The sequence below is a fragment of the Lonchura striata genome, chromosome 2 (assembly GCF_050655825.1).
Source record: "Lonchura striata isolate lonStrDom1 chromosome 2, ASM5065582v1, whole genome shotgun sequence".
Taxonomy (NCBI): Eukaryota; Metazoa; Chordata; class Aves; order Passeriformes; family Estrildidae; genus Lonchura; species Lonchura striata.
This window is the reverse complement of record NC_140704.1, coordinates 43,045,592-43,070,297: the sequence shown is the minus strand read 5'-3', so window position 1 is coordinate 43,070,297 and position 24,706 is coordinate 43,045,592. Positions and strand designations below refer to the sequence as shown.

The 24,706-nt window shown below is 40.2% G+C and overlaps 1 protein-coding gene across 1 annotated transcript; it reads left to right on the top strand.

The window, feature by feature from the left end:
- The first annotated feature begins 1,775 nt into the window (after positions 1 to 1,775).
- PIK3R4 (phosphoinositide-3-kinase regulatory subunit 4) lies at positions 1,776 to 23,621 on the top strand. Its single transcript, XM_021543357.3, has 19 exons — positions 1,776 to 2,628; positions 3,862 to 3,995; positions 4,173 to 4,755; positions 6,063 to 6,197; positions 8,118 to 8,339; positions 9,628 to 9,801; positions 10,956 to 11,101; positions 12,205 to 12,408; positions 13,184 to 13,385; positions 14,922 to 15,121; positions 16,064 to 16,274; positions 16,627 to 16,792; positions 17,241 to 17,405; positions 18,483 to 18,694; positions 18,979 to 19,110; positions 20,302 to 20,402; positions 21,409 to 21,497; positions 21,924 to 22,032; positions 23,004 to 23,621. The coding sequence occupies exons 1-19, from the start codon at positions 1,899 to 1,901 to the stop codon at positions 23,172 to 23,174; spliced, it is 4,086 nt and encodes a 1,361-aa protein (XP_021399032.2). The 5' UTR covers positions 1,776 to 1,898; the 3' UTR covers positions 23,175 to 23,621.
- Positions 23,622 to 24,706: the final 1,085 nt, after the last annotated feature.

Sequence of the window (24,706 nt, the reverse complement as noted above, 5' to 3'; positions counted from 1 at the left end):
CAAAGTCTGCCTGCGGCAGCTACAAAGAGCCCTGGCTATGAAAAGGCCCTGCCCTCTTTTGGAAATAGAACCTATCTCCCATGATCAAGGGCTGGAGAGCACAGCTAAACTGCAGGGGCTGATAGATGCAACTGAGAAAACCTTTCTGCCTTTAATCCGTTTACTTCTTCCATTAGAGAGATCAACACCTGTGTAACTGTTTTGCAGACAATCCATGGAGATTTTCTGAATTACCCTTTTAGTAACTTACAAGAGAATCAACAACCAATTTAGCCAGATTTTAGCAGCCACTCAGTTGTCTCCTTACACAGCTTTCTCCACACGTGTTATGCTCTAAAACGAGGGAATGAAGTTTTAGGTGATTAGGAAGGATCATATCAGAGTACCACTAGCATACTGTTTCGAAGTCAAAAAGGAAGCACAATAGTCACCACTGCACATTCCCTTCCCTTCCCTCTATGACAGGAGCTAAATAGTGCTGTTTACAGTGCTCCAGCACAAAGCCAGGTTTCTAGCAGAGCAGAAACTGAGCTATGTGCCTTTTCTTCCAAAGTCCCCCCCGGCACTTGATGCCTACCCTGCCTGCTCTCCAGGTAAAGGTCTTGTTAATGGAAGTTAGGTCCAGATCATGGGATTCCAAAGGGAAAAAAAGGCATGACAGTTATGACCCTAGAAGGAACTGTGCTTAGGCACCAGTCTAATGCCAGAAGGTCGCCCACTTCTCACTCTCCTCACCCTGATCCTAGTCCTAACCTAGCCCCTAGGCCTGGCCTAAGATGTCTGCCCTGGGACAGGCTAACTCTCCAGATGTCCATTACTGACGTGAGAGTCCTGCTGGCAAGAAACCCTCACTAGGACAACCCAAACCACTTTGAGGACTGAATGATTAAGTGATCTCACACATGGCTGGTGGCAATCTTGTATTAAGGAAAATTTTGAGCATACAGGTGCTGGTCTGTGTGACCAAATACCACATCTTTAGTAATGCATCATAGGTAGCAAAGAAAGAACTCAGCAAAGGGAAAAGGCAAAGGGAAGAATGAACAAACTCTGCCCTGGGCTTCTCCTTGCTCTCCAGCACTTTCAGATTAAACCGTGAGAAAGGTAATGATTTGATTTGCCATAAAAAGCCTTTTCCCTCATATTTCAGATACACCAAGCATAGTCAGGACAGACCTAGAAGTGAAGCCACCTGAAAAAGCCTAGAGGCACCCAGTGCTAAGCACCACAAGGAAGCACGGCAGCTGTTCTCCTGTTTGCTGAGAGAAGGTCCTGACTGATGCTCCTGAGGCCCACTCCCACCTCCTGCAGGCACCTTCCGACCCGCACTGCTTGAGCTGGCTCAGCTGGCTCACCGGAGACGCTGCACCCCACAGCTCTTCCTTAGCATGGCCAAACAAACAGACACAAAACCTTAAAAGCCGGCCTGAACACACCACCTATGCGCTGCCGCCCTGGCCTCTTCACATTGCAGAGCAAAACACCAAAGGGAAAACCCTTCCAGGGAACGGAGCCAGAAGGGGGGTGGGGATTCATCAGGAGGCCAGGCGGCAGGAATCCGGCGCCGCCGCGGAGCCCGGGCACAGCCCAGCGCCGCCGGCCGGCAGGATGTGAGCTCACGGCGCCGCCCCCGCCCGCCCGCCCGGCGGTGCCGGTTCCGCCGCCGAGTCCCGCCTCGCTCCCTCTCTCCGCCTCCGGGGGTCCCGGCTCCGCCTGGGCGGTGAGTGCTGCGGGGGGACCCGCGCCCCTGGGGCCGGCCGGGCCCGGCCGGGGCGGGCAGCGCGGCCCGCGGGCCCGCAGCGGGGCGGGCCGGGGCTGCCTGAGGCCGCGCTGAGCTTGTCCCCGGCAGGCGGGCACGGGCACAGCCCGGCACTGCCCGCGGCCGCAGAGGTGCCGCCATGGGGAACCAGCTGGCTGGCATCGCCCCCTCGCAGATCCTCTCGGTGGACAGCTACTTCTCGGACATCCACGACTTCGAGTATGACAAGAGCCTGGGCAGCACCCGCTTCTTCAAGGTGGCCCGAGCCAAGCACCGGGAGGGGCTGGTGGTCGTGAAAGTGTTTGCTATTCAGGATCCCACCTTACCCCTGACGAGCTACAAGCAGGAGCTGGAGGAGCTGAAGATAAGGTTGCACTCGGCACAGAACTGCCTCCCCTTCCAGAAAGCCACCCTGTCCGAGAAGGCCGCCATGCTTTTCAGACAGTACGTTCGGGACAACCTTTATGACCGAATTAGTACCAGGCCATTCCTGAACAACATTGAGAAAAGGTGGATCGCTTTCCAGATCCTCACTGCGGTGGACCAAGCGCACAAATCTGGAGTCCGCCACGGTGATATTAAAACAGAGAACATCATGGTGACCAGCTGGAACTGGGTTCTTCTAACTGACTTTGCCAGTTTTAAACCAACTTACCTTCCTGAAGACAATCCTGCTGACTTCAATTATTTCTTCGACACATCCCGGAGGAGAACGTGTTACATCGCTCCCGAGCGCTTTGTCGATGGCAGCATGTTTGCCACGGAGCTGGAAAACATGCGGGACCCTTCCACTCCTTTGGTAGACTTGGCAAATAGCAATCAGCGAACAAGAGGGGAATTGAAACGTGCAATGGATATCTTTTCTGCAGGTACTTGGAGCTATCAGATGTTGTTTCTGACTAATGCAGTGCAGAAGAGCTTAACTGGGGTTTTTTTATTCCTTTTTTTTTTTTTTCTTCTTACAGTTGACTTGGAGAGCAGCATGTTAAAAACTTGTGTATTTTAAGCATAAAGACCCAAACCTTTTTCATTAACAGCAAAACACAAAGACAACATAATAGGCTACATAATTTAAGTGTATCTCTATTACCTGAGCAGAGAAATCACAAACTGTTCTGTTATGGCTCACCTATGCTCTAGGAAAGAGGTGGTTCTTCAAGACACAGTCAGTCATCTTCTATTGGCAGAGAAGCATGTGCTTCTTGGGGTCTGAGAGGAGAAACTGGTCCATGGCCCAGTTCTGGGGGGACTGACACAGCTTGCAGAGTAATTTGGTAATACTGGCTCTAGAAGCCCCTTCTCATTTTATTTTCCCCACAGGCATGAAGTGGGAGCAAAGTCCTGTTATGGTCCCGCTCACAAATGCTAGCTAAAGAATTTGACTGTGGGAGACTGCCTTGAGTCTTGGCTTTGTCTTGAAAGTCATGTGTTTAGCCCTTGTTTTTTTCTTCCTTAAAGTGATTGAAAACATGCATTTAAAGGAAATGATTACTTAATTTTACAAGGTGCTCTTATGGGCAGACTTCCAGGAGACACTGATAAAGTAGACTATTGGGAGCAAACTGCAGGAGCAGGTTCTTGGAATTACTCGTGTCATGTACACAACACTGGGGGTCTGTTTTTGGCAATCATGTGTGAGTGTATATATGCTGTGCCCCAGTATCAGCTGTGGGAGAAGTTATTTCTTTACCTTCTGTAAAAGGGTTGCTTAATTTTGACCTACTACCTGATCCATGCTGACTTACCATACTTTTCTTCCACATGACAGTGATGTGGGTTCCTTTTCTAGTGATGGATTTTCCAGCTGGCAGGTGGCTGAAGTCATTGCCTCATGTTTTCTAACTGCAAGCTCCTCTGCTGTTGACATGCTTGAAATAAATTACTTGGAAGAGATTTCAGGGATCAAGTATAAAAGCCAGGTTTTGGAGCTTGAGATATTATCTTCTTTCTGCAAATTAATTTGGCAACTCATTTGCCTTATATTGCCAAGTCTTCGAGCAAAGAGTTGTTTAGGATTTGTTCTTGTCTGCATATAGAAAACAAAGTTAAAGTGTCTGTTTATAATCCTCTGACATCTTTGACTTCTTTACTTTCTGTCCCAGGTTGTGTAATAGCAGAGCTCTTCACAGAAGGTGTACCCTTGTTTGATTTATCTCAGCTTTTGGCATACAGAAATGGCCTCTTTTCCCCTGATCAAGTCCTAAACAAAATTGAAGACCGTAGTATCAGAGAACTGGTAAGGATGGACTAGGTCCTTAATTAGAATCCTAATTAGAACCATCTGTATGTTCTGTTTACAGTTTATTTCAACAAATTGCTTAGGTTTGGGTTTTGGTTTGGATGTTTTTGTATTACAAATGTCTAAACTTTTGATCTTTCTCTCCTGCTCCCTCCCACTTCTGCCTTTCTCAAGGTCACTCAGATGATCCATCGAGAGCCAGATAAACGTTTAGCAGCTGAAGATTATTTGAAACAGCAACGTAACAATGCATTTCCAGAAATATTTTACACTTTCCTTCAGCCTTACATGGCCCAGTTTGCCAAGGAAACGTTTGTGTCAGCAGATGAGCGTATATTGGTCATACGTAAAGATCTGGACAACATCACTCACAATCTCTGTGGGCACGATCGCACAGAGAAGGCCGAGGGAGAGACAAAAGAGAATGGGCTGGTTATTCTAGTGTCTGTGATAACTTCCTGTTTACAGACTCTCAAGTACTGTGATTCAAAACTGGCTGCTTTGGAGCTAATTCTTCATTTAGCACCAAGATTAAGTGTAGAGATTCTTCTGGATCGTATCACTCCTTATCTGTTACATTTCAGCAATGACTCTGTGCCCAGGGTGAGGGCAGAATCTGTGAGGACACTAACTAAAGTTCTTGCTCTCGTCAAAGAGGTGCCACGCAATGATATTAACATTTACCCAGAATACATTCTGCCAGGCATTGCACACTTGGCCCAGGATGAAGCCACCATCGTCAGACTTGCATATGCTGGTAAGAGGATATCCAGTCAAAACTCCAAATCTTGAGCTTTTCTGTATTCTCTTAACTGTTTCTGTCAGTAAAGAAGTCTCAGAAGTGACTGCAGGTAATGACACCTGTACTCACATTTCATTAGCTCTGATTGTTTCCCTAAAATAGCCTGATGGAACTGAATAAATAAGAAACTAACTTAAAGCATCAGTGTGTTGCTGGGCTGCCGAGCTGTTTTCCAGCAACATGAAATTTGATATGCAAGGGCTGAAATTAGATTATATGCTCTGTAATGAACTGGCTTATACTGCAACAGATGTTTTCTTTAGATGCTATTCAGATGTGTGAGTTCAGTTCAGGAAGAAACTTTGTAGTCATGCCCGTGTTTGCTTTACTGTGTGCCCTTACTTGCTATGACTAGCACATTTTCATTGGGCTTTGGGGATTTTTTTAGTTGAAAACACCAGGTGATGTTTTTCTTTTTTTTACTAAGTAAACTGGTAAAAATAATTGTTGAAGACTTTGTATAATTAATGTATCGAACTGATTGCTTGTTGTCACTGTGATCAATTTCAAATACATTAATGTATTTAAAGGTAGTCTAACTGGGTTAACTTCTGTTACTATAGTACACTTTTTGAAGTGGTCAGACTGGTGACTTAAGAGTATTTGGTCTGGGCTGTGGACAGGCTCCACTGGCATGTTGCTGTTGATTTGGATGACACTCAGAATAGCTGCTGAAGTGGGACTTCGGCCTTGATGTTACTGTTCCTGTGCCAGCAGCGACTGACCCATATAATGCAGACTGAGTTGCTTCAGCAAGTTTCCAAATGGTGCAGAACGATGCCAAGTCGTCAGGATAGATACCCTGACAAATCTTCTAAAAGTGGATTCCAGGGTAACAAGCTGTTATTTCCTAGGAAACATGTCCTGGCGTGGTGGTTTGCAGTCTACTATGTGGCAATGTTAGTTAGCTCAGGCTATTTGGCCTTTACATTCTAAGTTGTTTAGACGCAAAACTGAGATTAAGTGGCATTTAGGGCTTATTCTAGAAGAATTAAATTAGTCTTTGTTACACCTAATATAATTAGGATTTTTCCACTTGTTTACATGACAAAAGTACAGTGTAATTTGATGTTACTTGGTAGCTGGGAGTCAACAGAAGTGGGTTGACCAGAGCATCCTGTGTAATTTCAGTCCTGTTTGCCCATCATGACTGGCTGTGCCCATCATTGTCAGTGGCTGTAATCTCTCTTCAGGGGGGTCATCAGACAGATGTGCATTGCCAAAGTAGAACAATTCTTAACCAAAATGTTTTCCTTTTGCAGAAAACATAGCATTATTGGCAGAAACAGCTCTGAGATTTCTGGAGTTAGTACAGCTGAAAAATCTGAATATGGAAAATGAACCAAATGGTGAAGAAATGGATGAAACATCTCACCCTAGTGATAACTATGACACAGGTAATGTCACTTTTTGCCTGCTTATAGTAGCAAATCGTGGGCCAAAACTGCTAGGTAGCACTGATCTATCTCATCTCTCAAAGCTGAGCCTTCCTATTAAGTGGGAAGAATGTTTTGCCTTGACCAGTATAAAAGTGTGTGTGTTACAGCTTCACATAGAGACAGATACCTCTGCTCAAAATGTTGTGAGAGACAAAAAAAGTATATAAATGAGCATATTTTTCTTCTCTAGAGATCCTTAAGTATTTGACTGTGATGCTGGCTGCGTGGTTGCATATCCAGCTTCACTTGCAGCTTGTCTCATAAACAAGACAGCTGCAAAAACACACCTGCCTTCCAAATACTGCTTCTGTTGGAGTGGGAAGCAGCATTAGCTTTGGAAAACTTGTCCAATTCTAGCATAGTCATTGTACTGTATTTTTCAGTAATTCTTCCTTTTCTGTCCCTGTGCTTCACAATTCTTGTCCGTTTTCCTGGCAAAACTAAATGTGTGGATGCCATTTGGCAGTAACATTACTGTAACATTTTATTATAATGTTGTATATATTATATATCTGTATAGAGTAGAGAGTTAAAATCCTGTGGATGGATTTGCTTTTTCTTTCCCTTTAGAAAGACACATGGTAATAAAGTGACCTGTGTGTCATCTTCAGTGCCTTTTAGTGTTGCATAAATTCCCAGAAGAATGCTGGGCAAATCTAAGCTGGGAAGAGTTTGTGGTTAAAAACTGTAATTTCTCTTCTGGGCTAAGTAGATCAATCTGCGACTAATCAGAATTGGTAAACATCCTGCACATATTCCATTTGGGGAAAAGGCAATTATCTCTTAACTAGTTGCAGGATGATACTTTAAAATAAAACAGCAACAAATCTACTAAAACCAAATATAAAAGATCCTCTTCAAATTCCTTCATGTAAAGTGTGGGGTGCTCAGAATTGCTGAAAAGTGAGAGAGGAAGCTCCATTGTATGGGCTGTGTTTCTAAGAAATGCTGTCCCCTATCCCTTGAGATAGCTTGGAGATGAAAGAAGTAACACAAGGAAGAAGCTTGAGTTCTGTTCTTTTCACCCTTTTTGAAACCAAACATGAGATATTTGTACCCAGGAGGCAGATTTTTCATGTGGCTGATATACAGGGTCATGATAGAAAGCAAATTAGAAGGACTTCTGACTGCAAGTGAATGATAATCACCCCTCAAAACTGGTGCAGCAGTAGCTGAAATTTTTTGTGTTGCTTGTTTGAGATTCTGCTTTGTAGTTTTCAATAATATGCAGTGCATTAACAATCTGCTATTTCCACTTAATAGAAATAGTTTTTTTAATTGTATCATGAAGTAGAAGCCATAGGCAAGGTCATCTTAAAATTTTTCATCAGTATTGTTAGATTAACTGCAGAAATTAAATTAAACTGGAAGCACTCACTTTTTCAAGTGTTCTTATATTCCTCTCTGTATTCTTAATGAAATGAATTTATCTACCTAAATCAAAACATAGTTTTGATCTGTTGTCAGTTCACAAATTTTGAAATTCATAGTCAAATAAACATATCAAACCAAAATTGCCTGAAAGCATTTTGTTTACTGTGGTAATGTTGCTGCTGACTCATTTTGATGCTTCTTTCATCTGCATATCACCTATATGTATAAAATGAGTGGAATCATCTTAGTGGAAGGAACTTAGTGGAAGTTTAGAATAAATTGATCTGGGTAAAAATGTCTCATATTTCTCTACTCTTTGGCTTTGTCACCACCTCAGGCTTAGCCTGAAGTCTTTGGTAAGCCCTTGTTGGAACTGTTGAGGTTCTGTTAGATTGCCAATTTTACCAAGGATGACTTTTCACTGTAACTGCTTTAGCAGCAGGTGTTACACATACACACACTGTTTCTCCTCAGCCAAAATGTTCATCCTGTTGTCCCTTGTAGAGTTGCAAGCCTTGCATGAAATGGTCCAGCAGAAAGTTGTGACTTTGCTAAGTGACCCAGAAAATATTGTGAAACAGACACTGATGGAAAATGGAATAACACGTCTGTGTGTCTTTTTTGGACGTCAAAAAGCCAATGATGTTCTTCTGTCTCATATGATCACTTTCTTAAATGACAAGAATGACTGGCATCTTCGAGGAGCTTTCTTTGACAGCATTGTTGGTAAGTGTTTGGTTTTGGCCAAACACAGTGGAAAGAAAATAAATTAATGAACTATTTCCACGATATGAAAAAATAAGTCATATAAAAGTTCTCCTTATAAAGATTTCTAGAATTTCTGAATTATTGGGTGGAAATGTTTTATTAGGGAATGAAGATGAAACAACGCAGATACAAATGTATACTTAATTTAGTGCAAATATTTAATACAAATGCAATTGAGGCATTTAAGTCTAGGGTAGATTAACATGAAACAATTGGAATTTAAATGCTTTTCTTCTTCTTTGAGTCTCTGCTACAGCCACTAACTTAAAAAGCTAAATTATGGCAAGTGATTACTAGGATTTCTAGAAGCTCTGTAGTAGATGCATCACTTCACATATGCACATAGTCTGATTCACTCCAGTAGACCTGTTCATATTATGAAAACTAGGCATTGGTATATGCTGAAGTTATAACTGGAAAAGTTTTTGTACTGCCTTAAAACATCACCTAAAGATTCCTGTTACTTCAGAATACTTCATAACAATTAAAAAAATCTTACCAATTAATGCTCCATGTATGTTCAAAATCCACATGACCATTGCTGAGAATCATTGCTCAGGATTTGTGAGTCAAGAAAACTTTCCCAAGTGCAGTTCCTGAGAGCAAAAATAGTACTTCAGGTGCATGGCAGGAAAAACAATCATGATCAGACTTTCAGTGGGGCCATTATGGTAGCTACACATTCCATTGCAACTGGAAGCCACAAAATGCTGAGCTGGCAAACTGCCAAGAAGTGATATTGATAACTTATCAGAAATTGTTTAGAAGGAGCAATGGAACAGCAAAGCACAGGTCTGAATGTCCTGACTTCTTGCAAAAGACACAGAGACATGTGGGGCAATTAAAGGGGAAGACATGTAACTCCTCTCCCAGTGTCTGTTCGAAACATCCACAGAAGAATGCAGATTAAGTTCTAAAGTTATGTTTTTATTTTACTTCAGCATTTGCACATCTTTAGAACTGAGTTCTCTAACTGGTATTTAAGTAAGCAAGCCTGTGGCTATGAGCAGATGCCCTTCTGTAGCAGTGGCACTGAGGGTATTTTTCTTTCAAGTGCTATTTCTTTCTTCTTCCTCCCTTCCTTTTAGCAAAGGGTTGCAAAGTCCAGCATTAAGACATGAACAAGTATATTGATTATTACCTTATTAGATTAGAAGTTATAAAGTTATTTTATGTTCACTCTCAATTCTGATAGGAAGATAGAGTTTTCTAGTGTTTGGATTTTTATGTTATTTTTATGTTTCAGGTGTTGCTGCTTATGTTGGCTGGCAAAGCTCATCAATACTCAAACCTCTGCTTCAGCAAGGTCTCAGTGATGCTGAAGAATTTGTCATTTATAAAGCCCTCAATGCTCTTACTTGTATGTGCCAGCTGGGGCTCTTGCAAAAGCCCCATATTTATGAGTTTGCTTGTGATATTGGTAAGTTGGAATACTAGAGAATACCCTGTTTTCCTAGTAAAGAAAAGATCTCAGTACTACATAAAGCTCCACTGTCAGGTTAGCTGTCCACAATAAAAACCTGTAGTTCTGTTTTAGAATCTAAACAAAACTGTGGTATGGACCTACTGCTAGCTGAACCTTGTTAGTGCTCAGGACTCTAAAATGGTGAAACAAATGTTTTGGTGGAACAAATTGGAAGCATCTTGACAGATTTTACATAGGGCAGCAGCAAAAAACACTCACTCTAAAAACTTTCTGCCTTAAGATCTTTCCTTGCCTACATGGCAACTTACTGTAAAGAAAAAAATCCTTGTTGCTTTTGGTAGTTTATCAGGCACATAATTTGCAAACACTTACACATTAGCCTTTGAAGATGAGAGAATTCAGACAATCATGATATTTTCTTATTCTAACACCATAAAAACTTATTAACTCAATACACCCTTGGTTGCAGAGTGGGTGTCTCCTTCCTGATCAGGCTTATCAATTTATTTTAGATGTGCCCAAGATTTAGCAGCTATTTATGGGAAAAAAACCCCAAATGATCTTTTGAGATGTAGTCTGCTTCTTTTTAACGTTATTGTTATAACGTTATATATGCACTCAGAATCTGGAGCAGATGATCTGTGGTTACATCTCATGACTAGATACAGTGCCTTGACAACAACTTCTTAAAGTCCACACAATTAGGGGGACTTCTGAATCTTGTTATCTTAGAATGTAAGTAGTGACTCTTCAAAGAAGAGAGGGAAAGCAGTAAGGAATAAAATATTTACTTAAAGAAAAAAAAATCACCAGTTTTAGGATTCACTGTTATTGTTAGAATGTGGTTGAGATTTATTTTTGGATTAGTCTCCACTGCAAATCTGTAGTTGACAATTAGGGATTGAAATGAAGAAATAAGGAAAATATGCTTCTTGGCAAGAGCAAGGAAATTGAGCAGTGTGAGTACAGTGAAATCCATGAAATAGTTTCCTCTGTATGAATGTTTTAACCCTGGTGCTCTGGAAGAGAGAAGGCTCAGTTTAGGAATAATTCTGTTAGAAGGAAATTACATCACAGGTTGCCATATGCAGGATGATCTCCCCTCTCCTATATGAATGATACATTTTAACAACCTATTTTTTTTTCAGCACCATTCTTGTGTCACCCTAATCTTTGGATATGTTATGGTGCAGTTGGATTTATCACTGTGGTGGCACAGTATTTGAATATTGCTGATGTCTATTGCAAGCTAATGCCATACCTCCATCCTTTTATCACACAACCAATAATACAGGTAATACTTCCAATAATATTAATGGGAATATGTCTGGACTAGCCATGATCTGTAAGTTTGTCTTGGCCATGGTCCTGGCTATAAGGACCATATATTCTTTTTTCCAATTAATATTACAGGCAATTATAGATTTTTTTGATCTCTGCTGGCAGATTTATAGAATGGCCATTGCTTTCCATGTTTTAAAGACTGTTGTCGCAAATTCGTTGCAAAACGCAAAACATTTTACAAAACCTAAAATCAGCAGGTATTTTTTTGGTTCAAGCCCTTTCTGCCTTGTTTATAGTCAAACTCTTAAAATATTGTGCTAGTTTATAGGAGTCTAAAAAGGATGGAAAGTTGGCTGTGAAACAAGTTGGTTTATGTTCTGTGCTTTCATCTCCAAGACCAGTCTGTTAATTAGTGATTATGACTGTGATTTCACCAGAACCACTTCTGTGTTTCAGTGCTTTGCCAAGGGTCAGAGCACAATGCGCAGCATGAATGAATTAAGTCATTTACTATTAGTGCATGTCCAGGAATGACCTGCATAATGCTGGTAGTATGATCATATTGGCATCTTTGGATACAACTTCAGGACCTGTAGACTGCACCTCTCGGGTGTTTTAATAGATAAAGAAGTAATAATTGCAGTATGTGCATAGAGAAATGCATCCTGTGTTTAACATTTTGTTGAAAACCTTGCAGATGGGAACTTCAATATAATAACATTTTTCCATGTTTATATGTTCTTTGTGCTGTGTTTTAGGCATTTATTGGTAAATTTATCTTGTTCACTTCCTGTGACATATTAGTATATAAATCTTTTCTTCTTCATTTTAGTATATAAATCTTTTCTTTGCTATGCAACACTATATTTAGCAAGTGAATAGTGGGTAACGTTAAGTTGGATTGTAATATTAAGTCTTTGTTCTGGACTCATTTTGAAGTTGTTTTTCAAGCTATGAGAAGTACTTTATAGGAAAGAGGGAAAGAAAATGGAGAAAGTCTGATATGACCAATACAGATCTTATTTTCAAGACAGGAGACAAGTTGAATCTAGATGATTTGTACAAGTTATATGGATATCATAATTTTGACTGGTCTGTTGTTTTGAATTGCAGGTAGACAAAGAAATAGTCCTGTTGAGTGTACTTAAGGAGCCTGTCAGCCGTTCCATATTTGATTATGTCTTAAGATCAAAGGATATCGCAAGCCTCTTCCGACACCTGCACTTGCGTCAAATGAAAAGAACGGGAGCTCTCTCTGAGTGCCCACCCCCAGAGGACCCTGCCATTGCACAGCTCTTGAAGAAGCTTCTTTCACAAGTAACTGGGTTTTATTTGTACTTTAAAAATCAGGCTTAAGACTCTTGGGCTCTGTACAGTTCCACAAACCCTCACCTTGCAGTTCCTGCTGTGAAGGACTCCCAGTCTGAGCTTCTGATCCTGCAAACCGTTAACTTCACTGATTTCAGTATATGCTTGTGGGACAAGTTGTTCAGAACTTAAAGATGTTTACAAGATCTGCCAGATATAGAGACATAAATACCACCTAAGTTTTTAAAAGATGGCTGCAAGTCTCAAACTTCTGATGCATCTGTGATGTGGCAGCATTACAGAGTGTTGCTGGATTAAGTGCATTGTGCTGGATAAAAGAGTATGTATTTGTCAAAGTGCTAGACATTTGTGCCAAAAGGAAGTAGAGCTGGAAAGTCTTGAGGGTTATGTGTGAAGAGGGAACATAAAGAATTACCCACCCAAAGTAGTAAGAACTGAGAAGAGAAAGGATGTGGGGTTTTTTTCCCCCCTATGGCTTGTGGGCTGTAAGCATGGTCTAGGTGGCACCTAAGCAGATTGCACCAGAGAGTGATCCAGCATTAAATTCTGTTCTGCCCTTTCACTTTTCCTTGCCCCATTCTTACACTGCAGTAGCTTACCTTATGTTTCATATGAGCAATGGTCCAATGCTTTGAATTCTGGGGATGTGCCTTTCTGCACTTCTGAACCAGTTATTAATTTTACTGCTTCTTAAATTTTCATGCCTTGATGCATGTTATTGTTAAGAGAGAGAGTAATATTACCTTTTTCTTCTATTCTGTAGGGGATGACTGAGGAGGAAGAAGACAAACTGTTAGCACTGAAGGACTTTATGTTAAAATCTAATAAAGCTAAAGCCAATATTGTGGATCAGAGCCACCTGCATGATAGCAGTCACAAAGGGGTGATTGACTTGTCAGCTCTGGGAATAACTGGAAGACAAGTAGATCTTGTTAAAACAAAGCAGGATTCTGACGACAAACGTGGTTAGTATATTTTGTGATCTATATAGTTGAAATATAGCCTTCCTTTCAGGGTGTTCTCAGTAAATCAGCCTACATGATTATCACCATCCTCACTGAGTTTGCAATAGGAAAATTACTGCTTCTGTTTGAAATGTGAGGTGGTGGAATGTTCTCTGATCATTGAAACATGGAAATTGTTTTTTCCCCTGAGAATATTTTAAATTATTTTGACTGCATGTGCAGTTGTTTAGCTGATTGTGACAAACAGGACTCTAGTGACTCATGGCAACAGGGTAAATGTTGAAGGCTACATGTCTGCTTCATTTCCTCTCAACAAGTGCTAAGCTCTTTAACTGTGAAAATCCTGGCTGTTTTCTTGAGGTAGCCTGAAGAAAACCGAAAATTCTTCAGGCTGCCACTGAGGAGCTGCCAACTGTTGCTCACCCAGGTACATGTGTTTTGGTCCTAAGGTTCTTCAGCTTCTCGTTGACTCCCATTTTATTTTTTACTTGCTCTTCTTTCAACTCAAAAAACCTCTTACATTTCCTTATTCAGATGTGAAATCCACTTGCTGCTAACTATTCCAGTTCTTTGTAGCCTCAAAATTCTTCCTTACCAGACAGTTTGAGCTTCCTCTTTACTCTTTGAAACTTGTAATTCCCTCCTCTATTATATCACTGGTAGGTTCTGTGTTTTTACATATAGAAATACAGAAATATCTGTAAAGCCTATAGCTATTAACAGCTTATTTCCAGAATTAGGGTGTTTTGCATATAATTGTAAAGGAAAGTACAGAAGATTTATCTTTTTTTTCATCCTTGAATGAGGAGTCAACCTGATTTAAAACTTAGTGTATATAAAGTCTATTCTTGAAGTAATTTGTTTCACCCAAAGCTGTTACCCTTAAAGTCTTTATGTCTTTAACTTTTCTTCACTGACTTTGTCCAAATTTAATTTGTTCCATGTTTTTCTTTTTCTGTCTATATTTTACAGTTCTAAGTAACTCTAAAGGAATGCTGGGAATAAATAAATGTCTTATTTAAAGAGATAGCATACTTGAATCTACAGGTGATGTTGCAATTATGATGGAAAACTGATTGAATTTGACACCAACAATGATTTATATACTGTGCTGTCACAAATTTATTCTTGATGTCGCTGCTCATTGAAGGGTGGCTGGACTAGATGACCCAAACCCTTCCATCATTCCATAAGAAAAATTTATCATATGATGGAGTCTAATCCTCCAGCCTTCTAGATGTAAACTTTTCCTCTAGTGATCTATTACATGAGTCAGCTATAGGATCAAGAAGATGTGAACACATGAGGAGGTGCTTTGTTTGGTTTCCCACATAAATGCTGTCAGCTGATCTCCACAACATAGCAGTAGGGTTTTCTCTGTACATAAATAACAACCTGGCATGTAAACAGTAGACTTCCATGTAGTCTCAAAGTAATGACAATCCTGAGTGACTGTTGTCATGGTAATGTTGGGGGTGTTTTGTTTTTTTCTTTTCCCACCTCCTTCTTCCCTCCCTCCCTCCAAACTGCTTATAGCTAGAAAGCATGTAAAGCAAGATTCAAATGTAAATGAAGAATGGAAGAGCATGTTTGGGTCCCTGGAACCCACAAACATCTCCCAGCCAATATCCAAAGGACATGGGCAAACTACTGATCCTGAAGCCATCCAAGCTGGGAAACCACTTCGTTCAGAGTCCTCAGCTGGCATTTCTGCCACTTTATCATCATCTCCACAGGTATACCTGAAAAATACTTCCTTTGCATCTTACTTGAAATGATTTAATTGTTTTAAAGTCAAGTGGGACTATAGGGATGTGACATTCTTGTTTTGTTTGGAGGTTATTTGACACTGACCGTGCTATTGGCTGGTGTCTTCTTCAGCAGAGTTGCTGACTTTAAAGTTCTTATTTTTAAAATAAGAACTGAGAGAGGACTGAAGTAAGTTTAGTCCCTTGAACAGACGAGCTTCACTAGCAAATAGATGTTTTGTACAAAGAGATGGGGCTTTGTGGATTAGACAATTATTATATAAACTTTTCTGGCAGGGAAGACTTTTCCTCAAATTTCATGCCCTGATACATGTTATGAGGAAGAGATATCATGGTTTTAACTTGCAAATCACAACAGCATTTACACATCCTATTATACTTATTACTGGCTAGAGGAGGATAGGCTGGGGAACTCTGCAGGCCTTGGAGGCAGAGGGAACACTCTTTTCTGTTTGGCTTCTAGTTGGAGATTAACTTCTGCTAGCTTTAAATGAGTGTGTCTACCCTAAACTATAATGGAAACACTTCACACTTTGGTTTTTAAAGCCCAATGTAAATTAATTTGAGAGCTAACCTTTAATTTTGTCAGTCTTGAGAGCAATAACTGCCTCTGTAATAATCATATTAATAGGTGTGCACAGCACATTACAGTTTCTTTAGACAGAATACAGAGTAGGCAAACAGGGTAGAATAGGAGAATGTTAATCTTTTATATAAATAATAATTTTCACTATTTTTAATTGTCTTCATGCAAGCATTATTTTTTTTAAAAGCTAATTCATTGTTAATTGATTAAAAAAAAGATTTTTTCCATTTTTATTCACTGTGTGTGACAAAGAAATCTTCTGAGGGGGATTTATCTGTGTGTAGAATGTAAGGCATATATTTTTAAGGATTGATTTCCTACAGGCATCTGATGGAGCAGTTGTCCAGCCCAGAAAACCAACCCTGCAGGCCCTGAGTAGCACGATGTCCCCATCTGCACACCAGCTGCGCATCACCACCTGCAAAACTGAGCTGCAGCAGCTGATCCAGCAGAAGAGAGAGCAGTGTAATGCAGAGAGACTTGCCAAACAGATGATGGAGAATGCTGAGTGGGAGAGCAAGCCCCCTCCTCCAGGTACATCACAGGCCACTGAAGTTATTAGATATAAAACCTTTTATATATATATATATATATATATATGTATAATTTGAGTCAAGAAATTATCCTTTCATGGAAAAAATGCAAAGGATGAGGAAAAGAGGAAGTTCTTAGTTTAGGAAATGTGTTTACTGTGCAGAACACCTATGACCTAGTGTCTAATTTAGAATTAAGCTAGTAGGCTTTTGCCTTGAATATTTAAAATGCCTTAACACTGTTCTCGGTTGTGCTTTGCAGTTGTAATGAGTATCCTGATATAACTGTTAGTGGATGGATCTAGGGGGACTTGCATGTTCCTAATTAGGTTGTGGTTTTGTTTTCCCTGTAGGATGGCGTCCCAAAGGGTTGTTGGTAGCTCACCTTCATGAACACAAGTCTGCTGTGAATCGCATCCGGGTCTCTGATGAGCACTCCATTTTTGCCACTTGCTCAAATGATGGCACAGTGAAGGTTTGGAACAGCCAAAAAATGGAAGGAAAAACCACTACAACCAGGTAGCTTAAAAACATGTGGTATTTGGGTCTGCAATTTTAGAGTGAAAAATAAAATAGAGCAGGGAGCAAAATACAAATCACTTGTGGGTGTGCTGGAAATATCAATAAGGAAATATACTGGTGTTTCTCTTGGCTTGCATCTATAATACTAGATTGCTGTTTCAATCAGTTAAGAAAAGAAAAAATGCAAAGGGACTGCTTTGTAGCCATAATAATTACAGGCTTTTTGATTTCATTTTTGCACATATATAAGTATATTCTGCTGTTATTTAAAGCCAAGACTGGCTTTTTTGCTTTCTCATTTTGGAACAGCTATAAAATGTTATTTTCAGAGCTTTCTCATGAGCCATTGGTTTTAAGTAGGTGTTTAAGAGGAGTAGTTTTTTTTTAAGTGCCACCAAAACAATTACCTCTTTTTTCTCTCCTCCTATTTCTCTCTACTGTTTAGATCAATTTTGACATACTCTCGGATTGGAGGACATGTAAAGACACTTACATTTTGCCAAGGCTCACATTACTTGGCTATAGCTTCAGATAATGGTGCCATCCAGCTTCTTGGTATTGAAGCCTCAAAGCTCCCTAAATCTCCTAAAATTCATCCAATACAAAGCAGGTAGGTACTTAAAGCAGTTAAGTCTCACCACATACTGAGCTCAAGCTGTTAGTATACTCCTCAGATAGATCCTTAAATTTGCTCTAGGCTTCCTGCTGGCTGAGCCCAGGCTGTACTGGAAGGCTGTAATCCATGTTCTTTTTCTGCTTCGTAAAGAAGGGTTGAAAGGCAACTGTGCAGAGCTGACCATTCTTAGCTATAGGATATTTGTACTTCCTGTGTCACTGAACACATGAGCTTGAAACAGCCATTCTGAATAGTTCTCACTTGCTTTATTTATGTACTGGGATCGGCTAGTTCCTTTGTTACAATCTTAATACTTACAAAGTGATTTTGAGGGTTCTTTTGCAGGTCATTAGATAAAAGTTTACAGATGTACAGCATGTGATGTTGCCCAAGATCTGCAATTTTTCCTCCCAGGCTCTTAATGTGATAAGTTGGTAGAGATATGGGTAATGGGATAGTATGTAGGGGAGTCTTTGGGTTTGATTTAGCTCTTTCTTACCTCCATATGAGCAGTGTTTCAGTATTTGGCACTGAAGCTACAGCTTGATCTTGCAGTTTGAGTGAGAGGTATGTCCAGGCCTCAGAGAGTACTCACAGCACTGCTGATGGGGTTTCACAAGTGTGGAGGAGAGAGGGAGAATCACCTCCCACAGCCTGCTGCCCACACTTTTGATTCTTCTCTTGTGGGTGGCTTTTTTGGCTGTGAGCAGACATTGCTGGATCATGCTGAGCTTCTCATCAGCCAACACTCCCAAGTCTTTCTGCTCAGGGCTGCTCTCAGTATATTCTCAACCCAGCCTGTATTTATGCTTGGGATTGCCCAAGCTTGCCCAAGATTGCACAGAGCTGTGTTTATGTTTGCAAAGGGCTGCTGACAGCATTGCAGGCCCTATCAGCAGAGAGATTTGAGAGAGCATAAGCATCCATTGTACTAAATTCAGAAAGCTGTTTCTGGCAGGTGCCTTGAGAAGTGGAAATAGGAAAAAGCTGCTCAACATAAGTTGTGGGAAGGATTCTTAAACCTGGAGAGAGTAATATCTATGTCTAAATTAGTTTATTATTTTAACCCAGGTCATTAGATCTGAAGGATGATGGCTGTGTGGTAGACATTCATCACTTCAATTCAGGAGCCCAGTCAGTACTGGCTTATGGAACAGTTAATGGATCTCTGGTTGGATGGGATTTGAGATCCAGCAGCAATGCTTGGACACTGAAACATGATTTGAAGTTAGGCCTCATAACTTCATTTGCTGTGGACATACACCAGTGCTGGCTGTGTATTGGTAAGCCTGTATTTCTTGATAGTTTCTCTCTGTTCCCTGCACCCCTCTTCCTTATAGTTTTCTCTTACAGTAACTACAACTGAAGCTTTTGCTTGATCTGATTTTACTGGCATATGCTTTTCTCAAACTAAGAGGAGAGAAATGTCTTCTCATCTATTTTTGAGAAGTATTCTGCCTGTTAAGTACTTGAGGCTGAAGGCCTTCTCCCTAGGATCAGAGCACAAAGATAAGGACAAAAACTCATATATTCATCCCTCTGACTAAGGGGAGTTTTTTCTCACCAGGAACGAGCAATGGTACCATGGCATGCTGGGACATGCGGTTTCAGTTACCTATCTCCAGCCACTCTCATCCTTCCAAGGCCCGAATCAGACGCCTGCTCATGCATCCTGTCTATCAGTCCTGGGTAATAGCAGGTAAAAGCTGTCTTAAAGTTACCTCACAATTGCCAGAGGTTGTGATTAAAGCAGCTTTTTTTTTCAACTTCTGCTTCAAGCCCTGGTGGAGAGTTGAAAAGAAAAAAGTAGGGTTTAGCCATTGTCAAAATGACAGCATTTGCAATTCTCACCTTCTAAGCATTGCAACTCTCATGAGGGGCCCTCTCTGTGTGTTGTCTACTCCATCCCTTTTTAAGGACAAAATGTTACAAAATATTAAATTCCAACTGATGCTGTACATTGAAGCTGATGGGAAATTTGCCACCATCTTCTGTAAAGCAGAGACTGAATTCCAATTCCCCTTTCAATCTAAGCCAGCTGTGTCATGGTTAGAACTTTTGGAAATCTCCAAGATTCCTCATCTGATACACTTACAGCTTCTTCATCCTCACTGCATGTGGTACTGTCATAGACTTTTTTATGTCTCAGGAACACATTCTGAAATGGACAAGTACCTTAAACTAATGCTAAATAACAAAATTTATCAAGTTGCTGTAAAACGAGAGTAGTTTGAGTTTCATATTTTACTTGCTTTTAGGCTTCACTTCCTATTTTGAGTTATTAGCCACCCTGGGACATAAAACAAATTTATTGAAGAAACATACAAATAAAGAAAGTTTTGCTTGCTTTCTAGTTTGTTTCCTCCCTGTGAAAGACTAAAGGAATGACAGAGTTCCTAATTTTGGATTATTATTAAAAAGTCCTTGCCTACTAGGTTGCTGCCAGGCTTGTAAGCAATCCCTTGAACAGAATTCTTTACCTGTCCACATGAGTGTGGAAGTTCATTGTAGCTACTGAGCTCTGTAACTTTGTATTGTTTTCTTGCACACGAGTGTTCTCCAAAGTCCCTGATGACTATGCTGAACAAACCATCTATTCTTCTCAAAGAAGGCTGAGAAGTTATCTAGGGAGGAAACTGAGGGTTTTATACATTTTTAAAGGGGTTGAGAATTAAATCAGGTTTCTTTTAAACTCTTTTAAATCAGGCATTTTTAATTACAGTGAAGCTGCTTTCAAGCCAAACCAAAGTAGTAAACAAGACTAACACAAATGCTGCAGGGAACAGAGAGTGTCTCTATGTCATACCCTTTATGTGATGTCAGTAGAGCAAACAGCAAGAGCCAACCAACCTGTTTTGTACTTTTTGCACCGGCTTTATCTTTCCTGTAGCTGTTCAAGGCAACAATGAAGTCTCCATGTGGGATATGGAAACTGGTGATCGACGCTTCACTCTGTGGGCCAGCAGTGCACCACCTCTTTCAGAACTGCAGGTCTGGTCTCTTTCTTTTCCAGTTTCTGTTGTGTAGCCAGGGTTAAAACAACCTTAGACTCCATGCTGTGCATCAGTACAGAACTTGCCCTGGGATTCATTTTGGCATTATAACTGTTTTACTTGTCAGAATTAAATGCCCTTTGTAAAACAGCAGTGTAACCTGAATCTTCATTGGTACCTTCCACTGTGTATGGAATGTACTTGTAGCACTCACTTATTATACCCAGCCATGTTCTTAGAAAACCAGTGAGCTGGTTAAGCTTGTAAAGATTATGAAAAAGCCAAAATTCATTGTGTGTCATCTTGTACTTATTTTTACTTGCTGTTCCTGGGGCTATGCATACTTCTGCAAATATCTGCTCTTTTACACATTCTTTCTGTAATATAATACCTCTACTACACTTCAATGCTAGTTTAAAGTGGTTCTTCTTTAAGGACTTAATTGGGAAAGGAGCAATCTGCAATATGGGTCACAAATCCATAGACAAAAATTACTGCAGCTGCTCTATAAATGTTGTAAATGCCTATCCAGAATCTATTTAAACCTGTTGGTATGTGGTACAAGAATTGCAGGCTGAGTTCATTTCAGTCCTGCCCTTTTTTACACAGGGAGCTCCATGATCTAAGATAGTTTTCTGTTGTATATCTGTCCCATAATGCCTTCATAGCCTAAAAATATAAGCATACATGTGCTTTTCAGTAGGATTTGCCTGCCTGATTCTTTTAAAATGATCTCTCATCACTGAGAATGTAATTTCCAAGATTAAAAAAGAGGATTATGAAAAAGGTTAATTCTGTTGTATTGCTCTGTAAAGTGTAAGGGAGCAATTTACATTAATATATTAAGATGTGGCCCATTAAAGTGACTTGGCATTTGCCAGAAAGATTTAGTAACTGGGTGGATGAACGTGGCAAGGCATGCATTCCCTTTCTGAAGCATGGTGATAGCTATTGCTGATAAGTTATTTTTATATATCCTTTTTATATATCCTTTTTCCTGCTAGCCTTCTCCTCACAGCATCCACGGAATATACTGTAGTCCAGCTTCTGGTAATCCCATATTACTGACAGCAGGCTCAGACATGAAAATAAGGTAATCAAACTAAACAACTTCCTTGTTTGTCACTCTCCCCCTCCACCCCTGCTGGTGTACTAAATTTTGCCAAGTGTTGCCTAAGTAATCTCTAAGAAGCCAAAACAATAATACTGAACACGTGTTCATTAGTAAACATCAGTGAGCTGAGGAAATTTTTCTCAGCAAAAGGACTGCAGAACTTGGTGCTCCTCTGAAACATAGTGTGTACCCTTCTGTAAAATTCTTCATAGGCTCCATGACAAAAACCAAAAAATAACTCATGTGCGAGCTTGATATGAGTGTAAATTTCTCTCCATCACTCCATTCCACTAAGTGTAGAAAGCAGATAGCATTTGTGCCCACTCATTTTCATTATAAGAGCAAGACTACTTTTAAGCTGATAGAATTAAACATCTCACCTTGATTTTGTTTCTTTATGTTCAGGTTTTGGGATCTAGCCTACCCTGAGAGATCATATGTTGTTGCTGGAAGTTCTAATTGCCCATCTGTTTCCTACTACAGGAAGATAATTGAGGGCACAGAGGTGGTTCAGGTATTTTGCTTTGTTTGATAGGCACCTATTCTGCTTGCCTTTGGATGGGTCTATGGATTGTACTCATTGCATGATGTCTTTAATTAGAACTCACTCACTCGTACTTTTTGTAGATGGTGTCAGCATGGCATTTTGGGGGCAGTTGGGAAGAAGTTACTTTAAAAGAAATACATAATTTGTTTTTAACAGGATTTGACTCATCAAATACTAGTTACATGCAGAAGCCAGAGTCATATGTTTCTTCTGGGATATTGAAATTTAGACTTTTAATATTTTTGGCTTTGATCAGTGTTTGGATTGTCTTTTGAGTAGCACCTTAGCAAGGCCATGTGAGATGTACTGGCTCAGGATAATACAGTAGCTTCATGCTGAAGTTTTTGTTACATCCTTCAGAGTGACTTTGGGAACTGGCAGTGTTGCTAGTTGTTAAATAGCATAACATTTTGTTTCAGTTCAACAAATTGACTGCTACTTCAAAGATGACTAAGACAAGTCAGTAGGGGTCTACCCAATGCACTCTTTTTTAGTGTTTCTTCTAAAGCTTCTAAATTACATTCATGCTATTGAAACGGTTTTTATAAAAGCTTTGGGAAGCCAAGATATGTGTGTTCCTATAACTTGTTTTCCCCCTATTGGAATATCAAATCTTAGTGTCATTGAAATAAATATGAGAAAAACCCCCATTGTCATGTCACCCCCATTGTAATGTCAGTTCAGATTAAGATTTCATGATAAAGTGATACATTAAGATTTATCACTTGTGTGTGATAAAAAGAAATGCGCCAAGGAGTAGTCCTGAGAAAACTGTCAAAAGGGTGTGCGGTTGTATGATTGGGCATTTTTGTTTGATTGGTTTTTGGTGAAAGAGTTTTTGCGGTGTTCTTACACTGACAGCCTAATATGGATTACAGTCTCTCTTTGCAAATGCCCACCCTTCTGTAAATAGTACTTCTCACTTTGTTTTTATACAGGAAATTCAGAACAAGCAAAAGATGGGGCCCACTGATGACACCCCTCGGAAGGGTCCAGAGTCCCTCCCAGTTGGGCACCATGATATTATCACAGATATCGCGACTTTCCAGACCACACAAGGGTTTATAGTAACTGCATCAAGGGATGGGATTGTTAAAGTGTGGAAATAAAAATTGTACTAATACAGAATATGTAAATATTTGTAATAAAGAAATAGTGTTATAATGAAGTTTTCAAGGACTGTTTCCAGTTAATGGAATGGAATGGAATGGACTTTTAAAACCATAAAAGCAATGATAAAATCAGTTACCTGTATCCTACCACCCTGTTGGCACTTCCTAATCACTTCTTATATTAAAGCTTTTTGGTATCCATAGCATTTCCTTGAAATATCAGGGAATCGATGAAGTCACTTAGCTTGGTTTTGACTACATTGTTCTTCAAGAACCTTTCAGAAAATTATTTCAGGACGTCCCACATTACACATTCTAAATGTGCACAAAGCAAAGAGCTGGTATCTAACTGCTTCTGTGTTGAATCTGAGAAATGAAATAAAAACCAGTGCACTGATGCCCCTGTATATTCTAATAACTATAATAAAGTCCACTTGAGCTTCCCTGTTTGGTACTTGGGTTTCTTTACATCTGTGGTTCCACTGCAGTGATTCCACAATCTCAGCTGCCAGAGCCATTGGGCTGTTGTCATTTGAGATCAGCTTAGCACTGTGCCAATCCTCAGCTGTCCTTTGACAATTGTGTCCTTGGTCCTCAACTGTGCCTTGCATCCAGCTTGCTTTAAACTTGAGTCTAAGGCTAAGCTCTGCTGTCCTAGGAACCTAAAGCAGCACCACCAGCATGGTGTTCTCTGTCATTCAGTATGGATTCAGTCAAACATAGCCAAAACATGGCTTTCAGCAGGAAGTACTTTTTCATTATGGAATGTTCATGTGAGAGGCAATTCTAAATGTCAGACAGGGGCAGTAAATGTTCTCACCACTCTTCCACTATCTGATCCAACTCTTCAGATTTCCAAATCCTTTTCAAACTTAAGTTTTATTAACATTCCTCACCTGCAGTTCCAGGTACGATTTCCCCCCCAAAACAGGTGTTTGACCCCCTCTGCATGATGGACTCAGAAGGTCACTGACAACAAACAGCACTAATTTGACATGTGTTTCTTGAGTGTAGCTGTAAAAAATGGAAGCCTACTTTTCTACAGAGTATCTGATAGAAGCAGGGAATGGTCTTGAATTGTGAACTGGGTTCTTTGAAGAAACAACACATGAAATAATTATTTGTTTAAAAAGTCTCAGAATTCACTGGAAAAAGACTGCTTGCTTTTCCCTAGTGAGTGCATTACTTGAATAATTTAGTGTAGTGGACATTGCCCCAAGTGTAACAAAAGAGGAAGGTGGCTCAAGAGCAGTGTGACATTTCTTTGCAGACCTTAGCATTGCTGCTCCCTGTTATGCTGAAAAAAGTTTTCTCTTGGCTTTGTATAGAGGAGCTGGTGCTGTCCCTTTATGTTGTATGAATTCAGAAATAAGGAAGGTTTTCTCAGTCCACTTTTATCACAGAGCAGTGATAAAAGGAAGAGGGTGGTAAGTCAAGCTTGTTCTGCTGCTATATCCATTTGGTGTACAGTTCTAAACACCTGGTGAAGGGAATCACCTCTTTGGCTGTATTGCTTGGTTAATGGTTCT

Coding starts and splice junctions, on each gene's coding strand:
- PIK3R4 (XM_021543357.3), top strand. CDS start 1,899: ATGGGGAACCAGCTGGCTGGCATCGCCCCCTCGCAGATCCTCTCGGTG. Junction 16,793..17,240: donor GGAAAAACCACTACAACCAG/GTAGCTTAAAAA, acceptor TCTACTGTTTAG/ATCAATTTTGACATACTCTC. Junction 20,403..21,408: donor CACCTCTTTCAGAACTGCAG/GTCTGGTCTCTT, acceptor TTTTCCTGCTAG/CCTTCTCCTCACAGCATCCA.